At 37.4% G+C, this 25,164-nt stretch overlaps 1 protein-coding gene across 1 annotated transcript in view; it reads left to right on the top strand.

Annotated features, from left to right (window-relative positions):
• Positions 1–25,164, top strand: part of ASXL3 (ASXL transcriptional regulator 3) — a 131,412-nt gene that overhangs the window by 9,345 nt on the left and 96,903 nt on the right. The window contains exons 2-3 of the mRNA XM_065830325.2: positions 15,336–15,418; positions 16,168–16,170. Coding sequence (XP_065686397.1) covers positions 15,336–15,418; positions 16,168–16,170 — 86 coding nt within the window. The remainder of the gene's footprint in view (positions 1–15,335; positions 15,419–16,167; positions 16,171–25,164) is intronic.

Raw genomic sequence — 25,164 nt, 5'->3', positions numbered from 1 at the left:
ATTCTAGACAGGTAAGACCAATGAGAACCTCTTTGGAATTCAGTGTTTAGAGTTGGAAAAACATCTTAGTTAGAGCATTACTTGGATAATCATACAACTGATAATCATAGAAGGTGAAGTTGGAAATGGCCTCAAGGTCATCTTGTCTGTTTAGGCTTGAAATTAAGTCATAAGCCCCAGATTAGTCTTAGTTTTGTGAAATCAATAAAATCACTTGGTAACTTTCACTATCCGTAGGAGTGAGAACTTCTCTGTCCTTTGCCAGAATCTGGTCGTCTTGTGGTATTTCACAACCTGTTAAAAAAATGGGAGAACTACTAGAATAAAATGGTTATGAAAAGTTGTGTAATGGACATGATTTAGATTCAAATGCATCATTGCCTCTTTTTTTTTTTTTTTTCCTGACAGTGACTAGACAGAAAACATTAGTTTTCTTGTACAGATTGAGAATCCTATATCCATGTAATGGTGCTCATTCACATTGTCTGCTTTTTTGAGGCTTTTTTTGGCAGTTTGATGTAGCAATGCTGCAGCAGGTTTGTACTTAGAACAGCAGTGCTTAGTGCATTCTAATTATTTTAGAGTTTGTTTCATTCATAATGCAGGTTTTTGAGACATCTTGCAAGCACTCATCTGTTTTAAAAAAAAAAAGGTATAATAACATAGTGGGGTTTACTGTCTAGCTGTGGAAAAAGTTCAGTAAATCACTGTTGAAGACATTTTCAAAGAAGTTACTACTGCAGATATGTTAATAACCTTTTTGTTACTGGTTTCAAGGAGACCCATGGCACCACAAGTTTGTTCCTTCCTGAAGATATCAGGGACTACCAAGCATTTGCCTGGTTTGTTCTTGCACTGAGGTCTCTTGGTTTGAAACAGGTTGTTTTGTTTTGTTTTTGGCCAAGAATAAGAAAAAAATCCATGTAGCCAATTTTGCTACATTGAGGACCCTTCTCTGTAAATATTACACAATCTTAACTAACTTGTGTTCTAACAGGTTGGTTGTCTTCCTTTTGCCCTGTTCCTGGGATGTGCTGTCAAGTTGCATTACTAAACATCTCCTCTCCGTTAAGCACATGTCAGCATAATGGCTGGACAATTCAGCAAGTGCTTGGGTCCATCAAGCCAGATTGTGAAAAAGGAAGGGAAGTGGTGGTATAGAGCATGAACTGTCTTTTATTAGGCTACTAATCTTTTCAAATAATCACGGAGATTCTCATGATGTTTTACTTCACCCTGCCCAGTACATCTGTGTAACTGGAGACTTTGACTATAGATCGCAGTTACAACAATGGCCTTCTGGGCAATAGCTCAAGTGCTTTTTGTTCGATATCCCAGTAGGAAATATTTGATGGAAGACAGAAGGATCACAGGTTTTGATGTGTCCCTCAAATTCCTGACTTAGCAGCCCAAATCTTAGAGAGATATATATTGGGTTACAGCCCTGTGAGACTGACTGGGAGAACAATAGAAACAAGTCTACATGCCTGGGACATTTGGTCTGCCCAGAATGAGCGCCAGCATCCCTTGGGTAGACAGTAATAGCAAGAAATGGACACTGCTCCCAGCTTTTGGGTTGGTCCAATTGTGTGGTTGTTTCATCTTGCAAATGGATTGTTCGTGCTAAAATGCTGTTCCTCCAGTCAGGAATCAACTGACTCATGGCCAGTCTCCCCTATTGCTTTTGGAATGAGAGCTACCCATCTGAGTGGAACTTGTCAATGATAACCAATCCTATGTCTTTGTCTTAGACTGATGCTCCTTATCCTTAGTAAACATCTCATAGTAAATACTGTGGTTTCTAGAGCATGGGATCAGCCCCCAAAGAGCATCCACTGAAGGAAAATTGAGTTACTGCTCTAAGCTACCTTGAATACTGTAGTTATCTTATAGAGAAGGATCTTTTCCAGCTCTTTGTGACACAATATTCCAATGATGGTAAGCCTCACTGAATGTTTGAGATGTTAAAATACGCTCTTCTTTAGCATTGTAAAAACACTTAAGAACTAGGGGACTGGGGCTTCACAAGGTAAATTTGGAGATTTTTATCAGTCTGGCCATGCAAGTTACTGCATGTCGTACATATGCATTGCTGATGATTGTTACCTCCACAGGAACTTCTTGGTAAGTGTGCTGTGATCAGCCCTTCACAGTAAGTGTTTGATGTTCACTGTAACCATTATGGGCTGTTAATTCAGCCTCCAGGCCCACAGCAGCAGTGGCACTTGAGGAGGAGACTGCAGAACTTTGCTATCTGGGAAGTTTTGCAATGAAACAGACCATAAACGTGGGAGAAGTGAACAAACAGATGTTTCATTGACTGAAGGGTGCAGGGTACAGTGCAAGAGATAAACAATAAGAACTGTGGGCAGAGTCAAGGGCCTTGAGGATAAAACTGCATCTGAGCTATTATTTGAGCTATTGTATTTCATCGACTCCGAAAAGGTGGTCTTTCAACTAGTCCATGAACTATGGATTGAAAACTTCAATAGAAGATGGGAAACTAGAAAAAGTTTTGGACTAATAGAGTCAAAGCAATAGATCAAGGATGTTTTATATAGATTTTGGAAGTTAGATCATTGCCTTATCATCTTTTAATCTGCTTAGAAAGAATGACCAACAAGCCAAAAAAAAAAACCCCAAGGTTATCTTAGTATTTCAAATTAGTTTGGTCGAAATGGGATTTATCTTTTTTTCAGAGACCTGTTAGAAATTTTTATAGATTGATGTCTAATGAAATAATTGATACATTGCAAAAGAGAACACTTTTGTCTCCATTAATTTGTAGGGTTACCTCCTTTGCTTGGAGATAGATTGTTTGACAAATAATCAAAACATTCTAATCTTACTATAATTCTCAAAGTCTTTAACACTTCTGTTAAATTAAAAAACAACAAAAAATTAAAATCTCTGTGTAGTCAATTTTAACTGTCCTTAATGAGGACAGACTCAGTTTCATACTGTAATTTTCATGCACTAACTCATTATATCAGTGTCTGAGCTGCAGGAGAATGTTTCAAGCTATTTAAGGTAATGTGAAATAAAGTAAAATAATGTTCCTGTCTTCATTCTGAGCAAGATCTACAAAAATGGCTGCCTAGATAACTGAGGTTGGTATATATGCGTGGTGCTTGGGAAATGCTTCTAGAAGAGCTGCAAAGAGAATAAGAGGTTTAAAAAAAAAAATCACTGCGCCTGTTTGCCATTATCAGCATTCTTAGAGCTATAATGGCAAGAAGCTTCACGTGTTAGTTAAAGTGTTGTTAAATGTTGGACTTAATTTTATAGAAAAATATGGGTGTGAAGGGGGAGGGAAGGGATCTGGGGAAAGCATTCTGAAGATTAATATTCTGAAAAAAATGAGGGTTTAAGTGCTACATACATACATAATAATAGTTATGAAGCTTATTACTTTTAGTACTTGCATACATTTTCTGGGATTAGTAGAAGAGAATGAAACAGGGTTTATGTCTGCTGGCATGTCATGTGGTGCAAAGAGTGTGTGCCTGGGTGATACTGATGTAATCCTGGGGAGAAAAATGGTAGTGCTGCATTGGGAAGCAGTGAAGAAAGGATGGAGATGTTCTTGTACCAATGAGAAATATACTGAAGGGAAGAAAAAAAAAATCTTTGACTGACAATGAAAGAAATGGGGAAAAAAAACCACCTTCTGAATTCTTGGGTAAAATTCCGTTTAATTTGTTTATTTATTTATTTAGCTACCACTTCACTTAATTACATAACCAGCTGAAGTCCCCAAATCTTCATCTTTACAGTTTGGATTCTTCTCAAATGTTGGTATATAAGGATCACAATGAAACACCAAGATGAAAAAAATTCTGTCTTCTCTCCTCTGTAAAAGACAGGGCATTTGTCTTGGAAATGAAATACTATGTTTTGATTATGTTGCATTCTGTTTCTTTTTAGAACAAAATCTCAGCCAAAAGAGTATTGTTGAAATTATAAGTAATCCCTTTGAAATAATTGAAAAGACCAATTAGTCTTCTGAAATACTCCCTCATCCGTTTGGTAGTAAGATCTCCTATTGGAATTTTGAAAATTGGTTTCAAATTATCTTGCCCAGGTTATTTCTAGAGCAGCAAAAAATATGTATCTCCCAGCATTCCATGTCTAAAAGTCTGTTTGATGTGATGCTTGAATATAAGACTGTGGTAGTTTCCTTGTTATGATTTTGGACACCTTGGTTTATTTTTGTTTTAACCTCAGAGGATATAGCATGTAAATTTCCTAAGTATAATTTTATGTCTTTGAATGACATTGTCTGGCATGATTAAAGGAAGATTGCATTTCTGGATTTAGACTATAAGGTTAATTTCATTACTAGTTATCATTGTTTCAAAGGTACAGTATGATTTCAGTAGTTACATTGGAAGCCCAAGTTGATGCAGTGTAATTTTTCAGTAAAACAGTTTTCATTTTTCTGTTCACTTATTGCTAGCTGTTTTTGGAGGGAAATGGAAGATGTAGCTAAAACATGTATTATTATCAACTCCTAAAATATTAAATGTAAAACAATGTTTCTAAACTCCATGGACATTGAATTTATTTGCCAGTAGCACTTCCTAGGAGCTGACAATTTTTACTGCTACACTTGCTGAGATGATGTGACTTTGGGAAAACTCTGATCTTCATGTGTGTTTATGTTGGTACTCACAGAAAAAGAATAAAAACCATGACTGCCATGTTTTCCTCTATCCTGGTTTACTTTTCTTGGGTTACAGTTACTGTCCTGATGGGTAACCATTGAATCTGTTCAGTGTATAGTGAGGAGTCTTACGACAAGAAATATGCTGTGATATTAAAGATCCTTAAAAATAGAAGATTGTCTCAAACAGGAAGCCTAGCTTTATGAGAAGTCTCTGTATTCATGTTCTCTTACAAATTCCTCTGTGATTCCGCTCTGTTGCCCAATTACTTCATTGTGATTCTGGAGTTCAGTGATGGTAGTTGCATGATGTGCATGGCTATTGGTCATTTCTCACTGTAACCTGATCAGTGCTTGTTCAGGGTGACTTGGAGCAGTCTTGTACCTCAGAATAATGCCTTCAAGCATCGTCAGGAGTTTGGAGCCTCCACAGCAATTCCAGATTACCCTGAACATTTTCGGGTTTTTCCTACAAGGGAGAGAATAGGTTCTACGTTTTTGGTTTGAGATCTCATTACAAACTGTTAGTTTAACATTTATCATTTTGTTTCCTTACGATCTCCAGTTTTGAAGTCATAGTTGATCTTTATAGGCTGGAGGACCCATTGAATTTGTTTACCTGTGCCAAGTGATTGCTCCTGTTGGTTTAAATCTGCAGGGAAAATCACCATCCAGCTGGTAGACAGTTGTACTGATGAGGACCCATTGATTTTTCTCTCCTATCCACTTACCATCAATAAGAAATGTCCTTAGCTTTCGTGATACTTCTTCCCTGCCATACTGTTGCCCTGTTACCGGGTTGGTCTCAGTTTCTGATCACATTATATGTGGATGTGATTAACAGCCTGATAAAAATGTTTAAGTCAATACTTGAGAAGCCTAGATAAAGATAATGCTTTGTGGTGAGAGTTTTTTAATAATGTGTTCTATCTGATGTAAACCGATGGTAAAGAATTGCTGTTTTTAACAGAAACTCTCATATTGATGATTAAAGTTTATCTAGCTTGAAATGATTTAGCAGTGTCCAGAAAAAGAGAATTTAAGAAAATAAAATTCATATTCCATTTTGGGCAAAAAATAATTTTAACAGAGCTTGCCATGTTGTTTTTTTTTTTTTTCACCACAGTATTATCTGAAGTATTTTTTTTTTTCATAAGAAGGAGTGGGGACCATGTAAACAAAATATTCTGTGCATTTCTCCAAAGTGATAGGATTTTGAAAGATTATTAACTTAAATTTAGCGTAGTCAGATTATTTTATAAGGTCCCTGGGAAGAAGTGAGTGTGTAGCTTTTCTCAAAACTTGAAGAAAGCTGCTTCTTCTATCCTGAGTTTTGTTTATGTATTTATGTATGAATACAAACACAGATACAGAGCCATTATATGTTCTTTCTAATCTGCCTGTATTGTGATGAATGTTTATTAGTAATAGTTGTTAAATAGTGCATTTTTCAAAGCTTTCAACAGATGCTACCAGATACCACTATAAACCACCGGTATGGACTTCAGTTCTGTAATAAATGGTGTATTTAACATGGCAAGTGTGGGTGGACTTAGGTGATGAGATGCAGGAAAGGACTGTGTGGAAAGACTAATAAGAAGGGCTGAACAAATAAATGACACAAAATGGATATGAGTTAGTGAACCGCAAAATTTTTTCCTATTTTTGAAAATCTTAGATGAGTAATTGTCAACTGCACCATCTGTAAGTAATGTGGGCTTCCAAACTTGTGGCAATTAAAACTGCCTAGCATCCCACTCCAGCCCTGTATTTTATTCTGTGTACAAGTCAGTACTGAAAACTAATCTCTTATGACATTAATCGTCTCATGAGGAGAGACGGAATAAATCACAGTAGCCCGTCCTCTTTTCACTCGTGAAGATAAATGCCGTAACACGATGGCTGATCTTTGTTATGACACTAACCATTATATATTTAACAGAGATAGCAAAATCCCACTGACAGCTAACAAAAGAATTCTCTCTTTGCACATTCTATGAGAAGGCTGTATTTCTTTAGTTCAAAACCATGACTTATCGTATCTGCTCTCAGAACAATTTAAGCAGTAGATCTGGATTGTGCCAGTGAACTCTCTTCTGTACACAATGATGTCATGATTCAGACTAATGAAAACTGATGTGAAATAATTGTGCAAGGTTTGGAAGGAAGAAACTGCATAACACCCAAAGACTCTCAAGACTCTTTTGTGTTGTCTGTTCTGACAAAAAAAGAATAAGTCTCCTATTTAAAACAACAAACAATGCTACCCCGCCCCCCCCACCCCCGTCAAAACCAAAACCAAGCAAAACAAAAAAAAACCCACATAACCAAACAAAACCAAACCAAAACAAAAAGCAACCACCAAACCGCAGACCAAACCCAAAGATTTAATAATTTTTAATTTTGTGGAGATTTCTGTTTTCCATTTTGCCTCCAGTGCTTGAACAGGTGGGCTCAAGGAACTGAACGTGGCTTTTTGTTGTGTCTATGATTGAAAGGGACTTTTAATTTTTCCAGCTTTATCACTTACTGTACACCTCTCAGGAATTTCTTTCCAGGTTTTCCATGCGCTAGACACATTCTGGTCCTTCTGGGATAAAATTACTAAGAAATATGCTTAGTAATTTTCTGCATCTCAGCTTTCTTATTAATTTGAAGGGAGTTGATGCTGCGTATCATCCTCTGAGTGAGGAATAAACAACTGAATTGTGAAGTTTATGGACTTCCCTTGTGAGGTTAAGAGGATCAATGTGACTTATGCTGGCTTTTCATCTAAGCATCCAAATGTGCTGTAAATTTCATGAGGTAGTTTTCTACCATCTATCTGAGAGAATTAAAATGGAAGTATAATTTTTACAGTTTTATTTTTATGTTTGCTGTCGTAAAACATATTTTAGTAATATAAATAGAAGTGCTTTTTGGTTGGTAAAATATGTTCACAGTGCATCAATGGAGTCAATGTCAGCTGCAGCATGAAACTTATCTGACCTTCTTAGTCAGTGATTTTTACCTATATGAAATACTTATAATGGCCAAATCTAATATGTAAGAATATTGAGGTAGCATGTATAGTTTAAAATATTTTGTGTTCTGCTATGCTTTCCCCACACACACCTTTTTGTTTGTTTGTTTTGGTTTTGCTTTTTTTTTTTCCTTCTGGAAATCTTAGGTTTATATCTATAGGACACTGTCCAACAAGATAAGCTCTGATAGTAAAGCAATGGCAAGAAAACTGGCATAACTGTCACTTCCTGTTAAATTTGGCACATTTAGAGAGTAGCCAGTAGGAATTTTATTTCTCACATCATAAGTAACCCTTACACATTACATTTGCCTGAGGAAATTAAGTGATGAAGGCTTTTAACACAAACACATACCCATTCTCTTTGTTGTTGTGTTTTTTTTTTTTGTTTTTTGGTTTTTTCTGAGAAGTTTTACTCTTCATATTTTTTTTTGTTGTTGTTATGTTGAAACATAAATTATACAGCAAACCTTCCAGTGTCTTAGAAAAAAAAAAAAATCTGTGTCAGCTTTCAATAGAGAAAACAGCATATATGGAAGCAAATATGGTTGGGGTTTGGTGTTTCTTAATATTTTTTTCTTGTTCCCTTAGCAGTGACATATGTATTCACACTGGTGGAAGTTCTTTCCTCTGTTATTCATAATATAAAGGCAGCTGACTTAACACTCATATCCATTCTGCTCCATTAGTTCCAGTCACCTAAGCATGGCCTCTCTTCATTTTCTACAGGGGTAGGTGCCAAAGGGGAATTTTTATCCCTGCTGGAATTAAAGGCATTTCAGGATCATGGCCTGTGTGATCCCTGAATGACTGTGAATTTCAGTAATGTGTTTGGGTGGCAGAGCTGTGTTTTGCTCCTGGCCCCTTCTCTGAATAATGATTCATAGTTGTAAACAGCTTTGACCCATGTTTTTCAGATGGTTGCACTGATACAGAAATTGAAACTTCTACTCTAAACTAAATAGGCAGAGAATATGGTCTATAAGCCACAGGAGGTTCACAGTGGAATTTGTCCTGTCAGCATCTAAGAGCTACGGCATGCTGCTAGCTACGTATTCAGTATTGACTACCTAGGCAGCACTTGTGTACCTGAGCATGGGCTTGGGCAACCCATGTCCATGAACCGCATCTGTACGGATGTGCTGATATTTCAGGAGGTAGGGGATGCAGGAATGTATTGTGGGAGTGTACTGTGCTAAGGACTGGGGAAGAAAGGTATTTCAGCAGGGATGGGGAAAGGTGGGAGATAAGGAAGTTAGAAGTGTTGCAACACCTCAAAAGATGAGAGTATCACTTTGAGAGTAGAGAAAGGCTGGGCAGAGGAAGAGTTAATGGAGTATTGTGATAGAAAGCGAGAAGAGGTATGGCTTGCATGGCTAACCAGAAGTCTGGAGGCTGGACTGCACTGTCAGAATTGAGGAGTCATCCTGAGAATCTGGATGCTCCATCGCTTGAACTGGAGTAATCACTAGTACTCCTGCTGCTAATAATTGAACCCATACCAGGGTAGGAAGTTTGACATCCTGCTTACTGGGGTATGTATCTTTGATCCTGATCTTACAGAAATCTGATAGGATTCTGTGTGCTCACTGGGTTCACCCTGTTACCGTCACCCAGGTGTTTATGGATCTGTGCTGACAGAGCCTATAAATGAAAGTTCCTGGTTGCTCAGACAGGCTGATTGCATTAGTAAGGAAAGAAATACAAACCTTTCCTTTTGTTTCAGTATGTCAGACCAGATCAATAAGTTATTATAAGTCAGTTGTTTAGGGTTGAAAACTTTACGTTTTCTGGTGTGATGTATGAGGACACTAGCAATGGCAAGATGTTGCTGCTAGAGCTTGTGCCTTTTAAAAGAATAACGCAATTGTATATTTAATTTTAACTGAATTGTAATCACATTTCTTTTGAATTCAAAATGTCGAGTGTACAGTTTATCTGGAATTTCCAAAGCACTGTTGCTACCTTTCTATCGGTTTAAAATATGACATTATAAATACATTCAAGAAAGAACAATAGGAGTGTCCAGAAATCTCAGAACAAGCTTCAAACCAGCCAATCAAACTAAGGGAATGAACAAAAAACTCCATTCAGCTTCTTTCTCTTTTATTTAATTCAATATTTGATAATTGATAATACCTTACATGTCTGGCAGGTTAGCAAAGCTAGGTGGTTTCAGACTGACTTGCAAACAAATTCTATAGTAGAAATTCTCTTGTAGGAAATGCTCTCCCAGTTGTTCCCCTTAGTTCATGCTAAAGGAACTGTTAAGTGCTTTTGAATGGAAGAGGCCTGGGGAAAAAATGTTTTTTGAGGGTATTTTAAACCGTTTGAGCTCTACAGTTCAGTAGACCTGCACCTAAAAAAGCTGCATGCTTGCTAGTGGACTAACACTTAACTGATGTTAAAACTTTTTTTTATGTGTTTCAGCAGGTTTAGGTATTTTTACGTGTTGCTTTCTTGTTTGTGTTATGTCTTTGTTCCTTTTGTTTCTTGATTTTACTTTTCTTTCTTATCTGCAGTGATGCATGGATTACAGAGACAAATTCATAACATGGAGCATACTGTGAAAGACATGTCTTATGAAATGCACCTCCTTCTACTCAGATTTTATAACTTCCTTATTGTAACTGCAACTGCTCAAAGACAAAAGTCCTACCAGGAGAATTATTACTCCCATTTGAACTCCTTTTAATATTTTAGTACTAGGAAACAACTCTTTACCTTTCTCTTAATTACCATCAGCAAGAGCTCCATGAATATCTATTTGAGAACTTATGTTAAAATAGGTTATAGTGCATCTTCCCTGCTTATTTTCATCCCTCTTTTAGCTTTTTCCTATATCACGTACCCTCCCTCCTCTCGATCTTGCTGTTTTCTCCTCTTCATACATCTCTACAACTTCCTTTCTTTCCCCACTCTCTACCCTACCCTGCCCTCCTCTCCAAACCATTTACTCATCTTTCTTCACACAAAGGGCTTTGAACTTTTACTGGGCTGCTGATAATTCCCTGATGACTACAGCCGTTAATCAAAAATGAATACAAAAGATTCGAGTGGGGCATTTCCCACAATAGAAGTCAGTCCTTCTATTAACCTCACACAAGCAGCTGGAAAAGACAATGCTGGATTTTTTCCAGCACGCTGTTCTTGTACCCTGTTTGAGACTCCATCTTTCAATTCATTTATTTGGTAATGGGTGGCTAGAAAATATAATGTATTTTCTGCTTAGGAGAAGGAAAGTTATTTTTCTGTTCTTTTATTCATCCTGCTGTCTTTGGGCAGTAAAGATTATCTATTATGCAGTTCAGCCTGACTTGTATTTTAGCTGTTGAGTGGGAGCACTGGCAATAACTGTGTGCTGTTTCTCTTTCTCCTCCTGAATTATTTAAATAACGTTCTAAAGAGAATTGCTTCAGTTTGTGAGTAGTAGCTCTGCCTATAGTTTGACCAAGCAGACGTGATAAAATCCAGATTTTTGTCAGGTGCTTGACCAGATCACCACAGGCACCTTCCAGAGATGCAAGAGGCTCTGGCTGGTTCCTGCAAACTGTGCTCTGTCAGCCCACCAGCCTGATCTGTCTGCTGCTTTTGGACCACAGCACATTATCACACCACTCTTGGTTCTTTCTTGGAAGAAACATTTTCTGTCAGCGTAATAACTGCAGGAGTAGTGGCTACTTCTCTGGCAAAGCTTCCCGCTTTCTGCAGGAATGTTGGTGGGTGGCAAGAAGGCCGACTTGCTGAGTTGCCTTTCTCCTGAGTGGCCGACTTGCTGAGTTGCCTTTCTCCTGAGTGGCCTTCTGCTTGTGTTCCCCCTAGTGGCTGAAATGCAAACAATTGAGCATTCAGGTAGTCACAAGTGGCTGTGTATATAGATTGAACTAATCATTCCATCAATTATATAGAGGTTCTCCTCTGATTTTCGGGGTGAGCAGAGCATTCAGGATTTCTCTTATGCAAAGCTGACAGTCTTGACTCTGCTCTAGAGCATTCTTGTCAACGGTTCACTGGAAAGTGTTTTTTCCCGAGTGTGGCAACTGATTTTTTCGAGCACTTGTTTATGGACAGATGATGATAGATGCCATGGTGAGAAAAGGAATTTGGATTTCTTCTTGTCCCATATAACTGACATGACTTGTCCAATGAAACTGGGAATGTATGCGCTTGTGGCATCTGTGTAATTATTTAATGTCCCAGAAACTGTGGGTTTATACATGCAGGTGATACAAACCTAACAATTTGTCAGGCTGCTACCATTTGCTGGGAGGTTTGATTTCCACTGTGCTTGGTAGGATCTCTTGGTCTTCTCTTTGAACCATTAACCAGTGTTTGAATGAACACCAAGAATGTGTTCAGTGCAATGACTACTTCTGTTCTCTTCCAGATTGTCCTGATGGATATCAAGGTATTTGTCTCAGCTATTTATTGGCTGGCTCTTTTTAAGGCTGTGGTTGAATGGCAGGAATAAATCGAGCATATTTGATCCTCTGTGATAGAGGTTGCAGTCAGTGCAAACCGTTCTTCTGCCCTTGTCCTTCTTAAGATAATACATCGAAACAGTCATACTCTTCATGACAGTACTTTAGCATGTTTTAATTTCAGCATTATTAATCACTGGTCATATACGATACAAGTGTTGGTGGATGGAGTAGGAGGAAGGATAAAGATATTTTAAACAGATAAAGGCTTCCTCCTCTGATGTGTGTTACTTTTTATGACCAAGAACTTTATGACTTAACTGTGCTACTGCATTTTAGTATTCAGTTTGCCTTAAGGCACAGTTAGGAATTAGTTTTAATTTCTAATATTATTTTTTTAAGTCTTAGAAATGCAAACGGGATTGTGGGCTTTTAGCAGTGTTAATGTTTAGATACAGAGGCAAGAGACACTAGTGCAATTATCAGTTCAGTGTATTTATTATCTCACAGACTCTTAAATAACATTCTGATGCTCTTTTCCATAAGAAGGGGGAAGAAACTGAGACTATCATTAAAATGTTTTCACAAGCAATTATTTTTATTTTCTTACTGTGATAAGTGGGGAGGGGAGACACAATGAATGACAGCATCTGGAGAGGGGCAGAAATAAACATCTTTATTGAGGTTCTCTGCTAAATTAGTCTTTGTTCTGATAAAGAAAACTTAATCAGGTACACAATAACAGCATTTTTAACTTAAGCAGTGTTTGAATTGGAGAATTAATGCTTTTCAGTTAGGATATGAACAGTTCTTTAACACAGGCTTCAAAGGGTTTAAAGGGTTAGATGAACAGAATTAAATTCATAGGGTATATGAACTGCAGCCCACGTTGCATGTCCGGCGTAAAATGAGTACACACAATGGGCAATTGTTTGCTCCAGCACTTTCAGCCTGTCTAACATACTCTGCATTTCAGATGGTCATTATACCCTGAATGTGTTCACTTCATACTGTGATATTTGAATCTGCCTTGTGGGTTTGATTAAACTTTCTGTAGTGGTGTTATGCATCCTGATTGTTGGTTTCATTGTTGTTTGGTGAAGATGATCTCCCATATCCCTATGTCTGGCCATTGTTTCCACAACCAGTTCAGTGCAGCTTCCTCAGCACAAACTGCTCTCCCTTCTCCCATTGTCCAGAACAGGGTGACTTCTGATGTTTGCGTAGCTTTATTGTTTCCTTCCCATTATTGTCAAACTCACGTGGTAATACTTGGCATTTTTACTGACTTTATAGAGTAGGATGTGATGTCACAGAGAAGGGGACAGGGCTACCCAAATTTTCTTAATTGCAGGGAGGAGCTGCCCAGGTGTGCTGAGGGGCCTGTACTCAGGAAGAGAAACAGGGAATCCTCCACAGTGAGTAACCCCACTTTCAAGTGCACACAGTTTCCTTCATAGCCGTGTCCAGTACAGTGTAGTTTCCTCTTCTGTCCTTTCCAGTTTGCCCTCTGGAATGTTCTTAGTTTCATTCTCTTGGGTTTTTGTTTTGTTTTGTTTTTCCTTTACTTTTGGTGTATTGTCTTTTTACCTTTGTCTTCTTTCCGAAGGTTAAAGTTTCCATTTTTGTCTCATCACACTGTTAATCTTTTCTCATACTAGTCTCACTCTCCATACACATTGTCATTTTTCCAGTGTGTCATTGTGGTTCTGTCACTAATACATCATAACATTTCCCTTGCTGTGCAATGGCCCTTTTTCCAGCTCTGTGCAGTTTCTTCCATCCTTACTCATTGCCATACTCTTTCCTACTCACTCTTCTTTCTCCTTTCAAATCACATTTTGGTTTTCCTTTCCTGATGAGTCCCTTCTGAATCTTGCCTATTGATGTACATGAGATAAGCTCAGTTCAGCTCCCAGACCTTTCTAGCACAGCCTTCACTTCTGCATTTTCCTGCGTGGAACTGAAAGACAAAGGGTAGAAAGCTCACCTGTAATAAAGAACCAAAGGATTTGGTAAACTGTGTTTTGGCTGCGAAAGGGAAGAACAGGCAGCAAATCAGAACTGTAAAGTGGCAGGAGAGGGCTGAGCTGTTCAAGTTGTAGTGAGGCGTTGGCTTTAGGTGAGCTGCTTGAATTACAGCCTGGCTAGCACCCTTCACTGTTTGATGACTTGCATGATATGACATGGTGGTGTCTCTAGTTCCTAGTGGGCAGATATCCAAACAGTAGGAGGTACTTTCACAACTGCCATCATTTGGTAACTACTGGAGAAATGCTCAGGACTGGATGAATTTGGAGACCAAACTGATTTCTTATTTACCTAGGGTAGAAACGTAAGTTCTGGCTGAGATGTTAGCAAGATGCTCTGGGAAGCTTGATTGCCGTGGCCCTTTTACTGCTGATTGAAAGGTTTTATTTTGCAGGCCTGTCAGTCTGGCACTTTACATGAGCAAAAGAGTGGCTGTTTGTTTAGCAGCTTAAAACTTATGGGGACAAAAAGGAAGTGGAAAACCAGAAAAATCTGTACAAGATGGTTGTACGTGGAAAGAGGAGTGGATTACTTTGGGCTAAATTGGAAAAGGCAAAGGAGTGGAAAACTGAGCTGAACTGGAAAAAAAAATACTGCACCCTGTCATGTAGCATCTTGTGTGCTGTGACTGTTCTGACTACTTCATTTTTCATTGTTTTTAGAAACAAATAGTATTTTAAAATTGAAGCCTATCTGAGTCAATTCTCACAGTAGTTCCTGCTCTACAAATGGAAGGTTTTTGCCAGTTTCGTTCCTGAGGTCATGACAAAACCTAAATGTAGAATATTCAAATGACCTCAAATAGTTCTAAAGTAACAAAAATCGAAAGAGAAGACTAGCTGTCTCTTTTTTTTTTTTTTTCCTTCCCTTTTTTTTTTTTTCCCTCCTGCCTGAGAGGAACTCCATTGTTGTGTCATAAAATTAGGTCCCTGTTTCAAGTCTTTTATTTGGAACCTGGTAAGAATTTTTCCCAGGCAGACGTAGCAGATGATGCACAAAAGCAGCAAGTAAATCTTAGTCTTGCTGCATTTTCCTGGATTGTATGTAGCCTTCTAACAGACAGAGGACTCTGGTTGCAACACTACCGTTCTCTGCCTTTCACAAATGACTACATAAAAACTGCATGATTGCATAACCTTTCAGATTCACAGAACAGCTGTGTCTTATCACTTACACATTTATTATTTCTTTTCAGGCATTGGAAAAGTACCCCAACTCACCAATGACCGCAAAACAAATACTGGAAGTCATTCAGAAAGAAGGGTTAAAAGAAACAAGGTCAGTGTTTCTATGTTCTGTATTTTTGCTGTCTCTTTGAAAACAATCTAGGAATGGTATATAATCTTTACAAAACATAAAGTTCTGGATAATGGCTGAATTGATTTCCAGTACCAAAGTGGGAAATAAAGCTGATGGGTTTTGTTAATTTTTTAGTTCAGGGCTTTTAAGATGGTTATCGACTGGCTTAACTTTGTACCTTCCAAAAGGAGTATGTAGACCAGCTCTAGTCGAATGGCCTGTCTTTAGAAAGACAGTGAGATCTGCTCAGTGAGCCCAGTGCTATATCATTTTTGCTTAAGGTGTGGATCTGGACAACTGAGTCGCTTCTGCCAGCGTGTGCCAGGAGCAGGTGTGAGGTGGAGCTAGACACATTCCTTCTCTCAGTTGGGTTTGTGGCCTGAGACTTAAATCACTGTTACGAAATATTGATGTTGCCTGTGGTAATGGATTGTGCTGATAAAGAATTGGGAATGGAAGGAGAAGGGGTGTTTGAACACTGGCAACTGGTCTGTGTGGCTACAGTGGTTGGATACCGAGTTACTTTTTAACAGTGTATTTTGGATGCGGATTTCAACTATAATCATTGAGCTGCTAGAGGATAGGTGGGTTATCCAGAGCCTGTGGAAATCAACAGCTGTCTTCCATTGGCTTCTCGTTCAGATGAGTGTGCAGCTTCCTGTTCCTCCAAGGTCAATGCTAAATACTTGGTAGGTCTTCTAGTGATCTGCAGATGGAAACTTGGGCAGGAAGTAAAATAAGTTAAGGAAAAACTGGTTGGTTGGCAGGGATCTCCTATAAGATACAGTTTCCTCTTCCCCAAATGTTACAGTAAACATTTTCTATTCTAATAAATTGTTTTAAAACTTGTTGCTGTTTCAGTGCAAAGGGAGACATCCACTTGTATTTTGATTATATTACTTTAGTGTGGAACCTGAAATCTAGGAAAAGATAGCTTCAGAGCTTGTGTAGGCAAGTAACACATTGTATCTGTTACTTCAGAGTTTACTCTGGTGAACCAGAAGTAACCATAGGACATATTTTTATTGAATTCACTGTAGTTCCTAAGAAACAGAACATTCTGCGTGATCGTTTGCATTCCTTAACCATGCACTGCTTTGTTGGTAGCCTCATAAAATGCATATGATAGCTGTATTTTGGTAAAATGGCAAAAGAGATGGTATGCAAGACGAAGTTGAATTTGCTGCCTTTTATGAATATAAAATGCTTTAGCTCCTGTCAAGAAATTGTTTCAAGTATATTTGGCAATGATGCCGAGGAAATAAGGGCTTGAACACTTTTGAAAATGAGTGTCCAAACATGTTATGCAGCAAGGATTTGCATAAAAAGCAACAAAAATGCAAGAAAACCCAACTTTAAAAATCTGTTTTTATTAAGATACTGTTTCTCACAGCAGTAAATAGATGGCTTTCTTCTTATGTCTTGTGATATGAGACAACTGCGTGGGAGAGGCTCACATGCCTGATAATAGCATTTCTTTGTAATTTTTGAAAATTTGTGTTTCCGTGAATGGTGCATAAATCAAATTTTGTGTGGAAAACCTATGGGAGAGAGCGAAGGCAGCATTTTAATGATTTAAATATAGAAAAAATGGAAGACCTTTTTAATTGCTGCAAAAACTCCTTTGAGGATTTTCAAAGCTAGATCTTTCTTCTCTTACTGGAAAATCAGATTCATTTTGATTTTTATTCATGGTGTGGTATGTGCAAGTATGTGTAGTAGATTGCAGGATGCCACATGTGGTCATGAGTATCTAGATAACTGAGAAGGATAAAGTTCAATGTTTTTTACTCCTTACTTGAAACATGTTATAGGCTAGGTCATCCTAAACTGATTAGCCTAAAAATTCTAAATTCTGCAGTTATAAAGACAAAAAAATATGATTCTGTATTGATATTTTTAAAGCATTTGTATTGTCCTTTAACTTCAGATTTAATGTAAAAGTTGTGTTTCTTCTGCATTTTGGAGTGCCTAACTGTTCATAGGAGCTCATGAACTATTTGACCTCATACACCTATTTGTTGATTTGGCCTCAGTGCATAAATAATGTTTTGATTTCATAGTCCTTGAATTTAAAGTCTCCCTTTTGCTTCATCCAACTTTGCAATTTCTTTCAGTACCTTTCGGCCAGTGTGGTGCCTTTGCTGTTATTAAATGTGATCTTTCTTGGTCTTTATGCTGCAGCCAACTAAGATGAGCAAGGCTTGTGAATTTATGATGTGCAGTTTCCTGGTCATAAGCAGCAGAATGGCATTAACATATTTTATTCTGTACTGATTTGTGTATTATTCAAGTCTGAACTTGTACCAGCAATATGTTACTACTGTAATATACTTATTCCTTTATACTGATTAACATTGTCGGTAGAACCTTGGCAATCCTAAATGAAATTCTTAAAAAATTCTCCCCTCTACTGTTCCATTTATGGATGAATGAGATTAATTGGCTTAGTCATTTTTCAAATATATTGCAGCATTAATTAATCTAAACCTTTTGCTGTGGTAGTAAATCTAAATGAATAACACATGATTTTAAGCAATCTCATTGTCATCATATGTTATCTTTAAAAAGACACTGTAAGACTATTCAGCCTCTTCTTTTCTCTGTTTGCAATAAAGACATCAAGAAGCACATGCGTTTGTTTTTTTTATTACTCAAATAATTAAATACAATAGGAGGAAAATTCCGAAGTTACAAATCAGTTATATGTTAGAAATCAAAATAAAATCTTACATGTTTTGTGAGAGGTTATACATCTAGCTGGTTTCCTATATCTTGGTGGGATGTACAGCTTGAATTTGTTTTTCAAGTATCTTTCTTGTTATGATGGTTGTAAAGTGGTCATCAGGCAAGGAGTTCTTCTGCTACCTACAAGGAGTAAAAACTTTTAAGGCAAACCTTTCTGGGATGTAGAAAACATATGGTTTTCTTCCAGGGGGTGAAGAGGAAGGAGGAAAAGTATTTATGCCTGTGCTCGTAGTGAACAGTGTCAGGCCAACAGTCCTGGACACTGAAATCTCTTTACAAAGAAGACAGACAGCAGCTCACTCCATTGCACAGTGCTCTGCATTTTCCTTCCTAGTACTGTCCTGTTACTTTGAAGATAATTCCCTGTCCCACTGTAAATTTCTAGACTTGCAACCTGCTGGTTATGCATCCCAGCATGAGATTTTGCTGATTTTGCTGGTGTGACACAGATGACTAGTCAGAGTATGATCTACTGTGGCCTCAGTGCTGCTTTTCCACTGTGCTGCTGCTGCCTCTCTGGTTGTTCTCCGTCTTGTATTTGTGCTGTTGCTTTTTCCTGTTGAGGTCTAGAATTCCCCTTAGTGAATTGTATTCAGGTCTTCTGCAGGCTGTTTCTCAAATTTATTAAGATTGCTTTAACGTGTAGTCTTGTCTTTCAACGTGCATGCAGGCCTTCCAAGTTTAGTGTCATCTGCTGATTAGAACTTGTTTCCGTTTGCAGCATTATATGTCTATTCTTTGCTTATGAAAGTCCCATGAGAAACAATGTCCAAAGACTCATTAATTCAGGCTATATGATTCTTACTGCTGCTTCTGTAACTACAGTGTCTGCCACTATGTGATAAACAATATTTTGATAGATTTGAAGAAACTTGTTCTTGACAGGCCCATGTATTACTCATCTCGACTTCTTATCTGTTAAATACTTCTAAATAATTTTTATTCCCTGTTTCGGGGGAATAGAAATTCAGTTGCTGCATCTTTACCTCCTTGGCCCTGCCTTTTTCATTTTTTTAAAGCTAGTCACTAGATGTTTTCCAGTCTTTTGGAATCACTGCTGTCCTTTACATATTCTCAGAAATGACTATGATAATTTTGAAACTGGTCCAGTCAGCTCTGAATACCTTATGGTGAATTTCAGCATATTTAACTGTTTTGAGAGCATCAATTTACCTAATTATAATGTAATAATTTTTTTTTTCCTATTTGTTCCTGGTGTTGGTTTTGTAGCTGTCTAATCCTAGACACCTTTCTAATTAGAGATCAACAAAGAGAAGGCACTAGCACACGCATGCTTTTGCTGTAAGTGCTCAGTCCCTCCCTTTAATTTCCTGACACTGTTCAAGAAGAAACTGGACAACACCCTCAGACACATGGTGTGAACTGTGTGCTTGTCATATGCAGGGACAGGAGTTGGACTCAATGATCCTTGTGGGTCCTTTCCAACTCTGGACATTCTGTGATTCTATGATTTCATGGAAGAGCAAGGCAGTTTCCTATCTGTTGGTGTACTAACAGAAATGTCTTTGTACTTGGTGGGTGGGTGAGTTTGCTAAAGTTTAATTTCCTGAAGCTCATTTTCTTCTTTTTTGTGTTCTCCCTTATTTTCTTAAAAATGAAGAATTATCCCTTCAGGAATGCTTAATGTTTTCAGCTGTTTCTTCCCCGCTGGTTCAAGTGAAACCAAGTGCTGCCTTTCTTCCTAATGGCTTTTTACATCTCCTGTTCAAGGATTTTTGTTCCTAACACAGTCCTCGAAACTTGCCAGATGCTTCTCTGTCCCTGTGTCTTTCTTTTCCCAAGAGAAGCCTGCATGGCCATAATGGGGATATTTAAATAGGTCACGTGTTTTAAAATTTTTTTGCTGATTCTCACAGAAAAAAGCTTCTTTCTCTAATTTTCCTGGTTTCTTGCTATATTAAACTCTGTCCCTAGTACCATCATTGCTTTTGACCTCTTCTGTCATTACCTGCAAATTGCCTTTAGGGCCTCCAGGAATAACCTCATCTGTTCCTTTCTGTTTGAGGCACTACACATACCTTCATGAAGGATAGGACCTGTTGAAGACTGCTTAAAATTATCAGGGAGATAAAAATAAGACAGAAGTTGGTATGAATTAGGTATTTGGATTAAGGGAGAGAATTTACACGTAGTAAGTCTTCCAATACATAAAATATTGGAAAAACGTAAATGAATAAGTTTCTCTGTATGTCTGAAATGGACAGGACAAGAAATAAAGCTTTTAAGTTGTAGCAAAAAAAGATTCCGATTAGATAGTACAAAGATTATTTATTTTCCTAACACATACAATTGATTTCTGCAGTGAGCTGTGGGGGAGGCGTGAGAGATCTCTAGATCTCTCTAGAAACAATTTAGATATGTGCCTGTCAGGAATTATGTAAATTGGGTTGATCCTGCCTCGAACTAGGGGAATGAACTACCATATCCCTTGATCTGTATTTTTCTATCAATTTTTTTTTTAGGTCAGTATGCCGTACTTGGGCCATATGTATTGTTTGAGCAGTAGGGGAGAAGATCCAGCCAGATTCTGATAAATGTTTTATGCTAATAACCCTACATTATGTCTTGGCTTTCTGTAGTTCCCTTTCTGCTTTTTCTGGTGAGGCTGGAAAATTGATTTGTCTGGATAAGATTAAAACCAAAGATTCTCAGTATAAGGTAAAAGCCAATAAACTTTCAAAATGGGGCGAGCAATGTTTAATTTTTTGGAGTGCAACTTTAGCCCATATCTATGCTAGCTATTTAGTTTCCTCTTCCATTAAACTGAGGCCTGTGAACCCTGGAACGGATAATTTCATAGTATTCTGCTGTTCAGCTAGAGTAATTGACCCCTCTGTACTGTCAAGTAACTTTGATTATTCTGTTCAGGTAATTCACAGAAGAGATTTTTAAAAATCCCTTCATCTCATTCTGTTTTTTAATTTTCCATTAGGAATCTTAGACTTCTTTCTCGTAATGTTTCTTTGTTGATCTTCATTTAAACTATGAGAATCACACCATCAGTCCTAAATCCTCCTCCTTTTTTGCTCTGCGTATTTTGTCTCTTGCTATGCAAGATTAAGCTATCTATTGATTTGATGTTGTGACAGTAGTCTTTCAGAAGACTAAGAAGAGATGCTTGCCACTGGCACTGGCAGTTGTGCTGTTCCGCACTCCACAGTGTTGATAATATCTGTCATGAATGATATCATAATACGTTAAGTCTTTTGAGCCTAGGAGAACAGCAAAGTATCACCTGAAAAGTATCTGAACATACTTCTACTAGATTTACGCTCTTGTGCAGAAATATTAAACTAGAGGGTTAGCTATTGCAGAATTAAACCCACTTTGAACTGCCGAGCAGAGTCATCAATGGAATAAAACACTTGATCTGTGCAGGGTCTGTCTTTAGCACTGGAGTGAGATGGTACTACTGAAAATATTACCGTCATTTCTGAATCCTTTAATCTTTTTGACAATGTCTCTTTAAGCCTTTGCATACTTCATCCTTAGAGCTATTGACTTAAAAATAAAACGTGTTCTGAATGCTGCTGTTTCTGTAAATAGGCTAAATAAGCTGGCAACTGTCTTCTTTTGCTTATCGTTTTCAAGTTCCTTGTTTTATTGTGTATGCATGTAGACAGAGAAATTTTTACTTCCTTTCTCCATAAATTAATTCCAAGATGTCATTGTGATTCATAATTATTAACTAGTCAGTTTCTATCTTTCACTTTAAAAAAAAAAAAAGAAAGAAAAGAAAAAAAAGTGGCAAATGTCCTTCAATAACCAAAGCTCTTAAAAAATTTACTGAAAGAACCACAGATTTTGTCTTAAGGCTCTGGTTGTTAACGGAAGAGCACAGACAGTTAAGAGCCTTCTGTGGTTGCATATGTCTCATAGAATCTATTTGGGAGTCTCTTCAGCTGAAGGAGTGCATTATTTTGTCTTGAAGGTAGTTATTCCCTGCGACGGACTGAAAGGAAGCCTTGATGGGAAGAGAGAGAGAGAAAGCTATTCGCATTCTTTTGCCTGGCATTATTAGGTTGATTTTTATGCCTCTGCAGATGTGGCTTTTGGCCATAGAGCAGTGAAAGAAACAAACTTTCAGTACAACCTGTCTTTCTGCATAAACTCACTTCAGACACCTCTTTGAAGCGCTGTTCTTCCCAGTGTAACAACAAACCACCTAATTTTGTAGGCAGCTGTGATAGCGGCAAATTCACCAGCTGAAAATCTCAGGCTTGCTCCTTCTTGCCTGGGCATTCCTGGCATTTTTACACCACAGTGCAGTCTAACCTGGTAAAAACTGGTGGGTTCCCTACAGTATTGCATTCCAGCATTGGAACTGTAACTTGCATAATCACACCCACATCAGTTCTGTGATAATGATTTCAGTTTTTGATAGTGATGTAGCCTTAAAACAACTATGTTATTAAGTCCAGCCTAAAAGCAGGGTTGTTAATTTGTGATTCCATGTTGCTGCATGGTGATTACCCTACCATTAGTTTAAAGCTAGCTTGCTTATGTCTGTACAATGGTAATGCCATCTTTATACTGATTTGGAAAACTGGTTTTGGGTGCTAACAAAACAGATGTAAAATAATAAAACCTTAAATATTTTGCCTCAGCTAACTGGAAACACAACAGGGTTTTTATTTGTTAGTGATAGTGCTTCTTCCATTGTTTATACCTATAAAAGATATATTTCAGTATAAGATATTTAACTACCTTTTTTTTTAAAAAAAAAGTATTTTAAATACATGTAGAAACAGGTGTCACAGCTGTTACAGGGAGGCTAAAAAAAATCATGTCTCTGTCACAGGTGCAAATTCCTTTGTTAATTTTATTAAGGTGTGGATTTAATTTTGAAAATATTTATCATGATACTTGGCACAATGTAAACAATAAGAATCTTTAAAGTATGACTTTGGAGGATACTCTTCTTACTGTGAAGAATATTAATTGAGCATATGTAAAAAGAGAGTGGAGACAGAAGCAAAGTAATATTTTTCAAAGCTGACTGAAGAGCTGAGAATACGGCCTGGTCCTCTGCTCCCCAGATCCTGTCCAGTAAATGGGTGTTGCTGGTGCAGGATCTCTACTTGTTCCTGTCTACATGCAATCCCTTGTCCCAAGAGTTTCTGCTAAATGGATCTTCCCTCTTTCTCAAACTGGGTCACCAATGTCGTGGTCTCCAGCTACCTCAGTCTGCTGTCATCCTTTTTCCCTTCCCATGTATGAGAACTAAAGCTCCATTCATTTGACCGTTCTATTTGCCTGCAATTTTCTTAAGTAACACAATGTGGACATCGTAGATTTCAGTATTTATTTCTCATTCTGGCTCAGGACCAACCAAGCTTTCTCCTTTAGATTGGTGCCAGGACCAATTATGAAGGAAAAAAAAAACCACAACACAGTTCCATAATTTTGTCATGTCTGGTACCTTCAAGAGATGATTTACAACAGTTTAGAAAAGTTCATATGGCTTCCCTTTTGTACTGTGCCATTGCTTTGTCATCATGTTGAAGTCTATTCCTGTATGTTGAGGTGAACTGAGATTTCAGAACAGTCTGTTCTCTTTTTTAAAAGATTATTATGTTACTGTTACTTTTCCAGATACGTTTTTGTTCATATAGTGTTCATTACTTCAGTTTTCCATTTGGTACATGAATTCTCTGTGTTCAGGTGCTAAAACATATATTGTAACCATCTTCCCACCTTTCATGGAAGTAATAGGAAATATAATGTGTAGTTTTGTTTTGTTTTGTTTTTAAGTTCTACCACAAAGTTGTTTGCTTTACATCTTTTAGCGGCGCTGCAAAACATGTCTGCGAAGATTGGCAAAACAGTAATCTAATCTCTGTGACACAGTTCCTTAGTGTTATTAAAATATTTTTATTTTACTTCTGCAATTACTTAGGTTTCTGCTCCTCCCATCAAAGCCTAACCTGTATTCTTCTCAAATAACATTATGCTAGTGCAGTGTTTAAAGCTTTGCTTTTTTACTTGTTTGATGTTTTACTGGTAAAGGGCAGTGGCCCATATGATCATGAGATATTCGAGTTATAATAATACATTGGAAATGTGAAAATTTTAAAAGTTAATTTATTTAGCTTTAATAAGAAAAATTATGATTGTTAAATTTTTTGATGTGATAAACATGTTTCAACTTCCAAAGGTGTGTATTGCAAAAATGTTTTGTCTTTGAATGCATGCCCAAGTCCTCTTTATCACAGCCCAATTTGCTGAAACTAGGAGCCCCGTAATGTTAACACCATATTAAAAATATTCATTTTTTAATACAAGACAAAATCCAACAACTTAAATGTAACAAAGAATGGATAGTAATGAAGATGCTCATGATCTTATAAGATTTACTAGTTATTTTGTACAGTAATGACACCACTTCCTATTAAAGGATACTCTTTTGAAGTAGGAGATGGACATCAGCTGTGACTAAATAAAGTTATCAACAAATTCAGCATTGGCTTTCTTTTTTTTCCATAATGTAACTGTTCATTTATCAATGTATTTTGATGTTTAATGTAAGAACTTTAGTTATATTTTCTTTTCCCTGTGTTGTGTTTCTCGATGTAGGCTACTACTGAAAGAGACTGAAAAGTAGTAATGTATTATAGTTCAGGCTGATGACAAGAGAAACCTCCTGCATTATAGATTCATGTTACCATATGCATAGCATTATCCTAATGTAAAGTATGTTGTATGATGACTTCCCACATTTCTCCCAGGAAAGTGTAACTCCTTGTTTAGCAATATTGAAATAAGTATGCTATAGATTTTTTTTCTTTAATGTTTCTGTATTTGGTGTGTTTGTTTGGAGTGGGGTTTTTTGTTTGTTTTAGTGTTTTTTTGTTGTTGTTTGTTGTTGGTTTTTTAAATATCTGTGTGTGTAGTGTGTTTCCTATAGTGTAGTACTTGAAGCCTTCTTTTTTCTTTAATGACTTAAGAGATGAGAC

This window comes from Patagioenas fasciata, chromosome 2, assembly GCF_037038585.1.
Source record: "Patagioenas fasciata isolate bPatFas1 chromosome 2, bPatFas1.hap1, whole genome shotgun sequence".
Taxonomy (NCBI): Eukaryota; Metazoa; Chordata; class Aves; order Columbiformes; family Columbidae; genus Patagioenas; species Patagioenas fasciata.
Note: the sequence above shows the minus strand (reverse complement) of the source record. Positions and strands in the feature narration are given on the sequence as shown.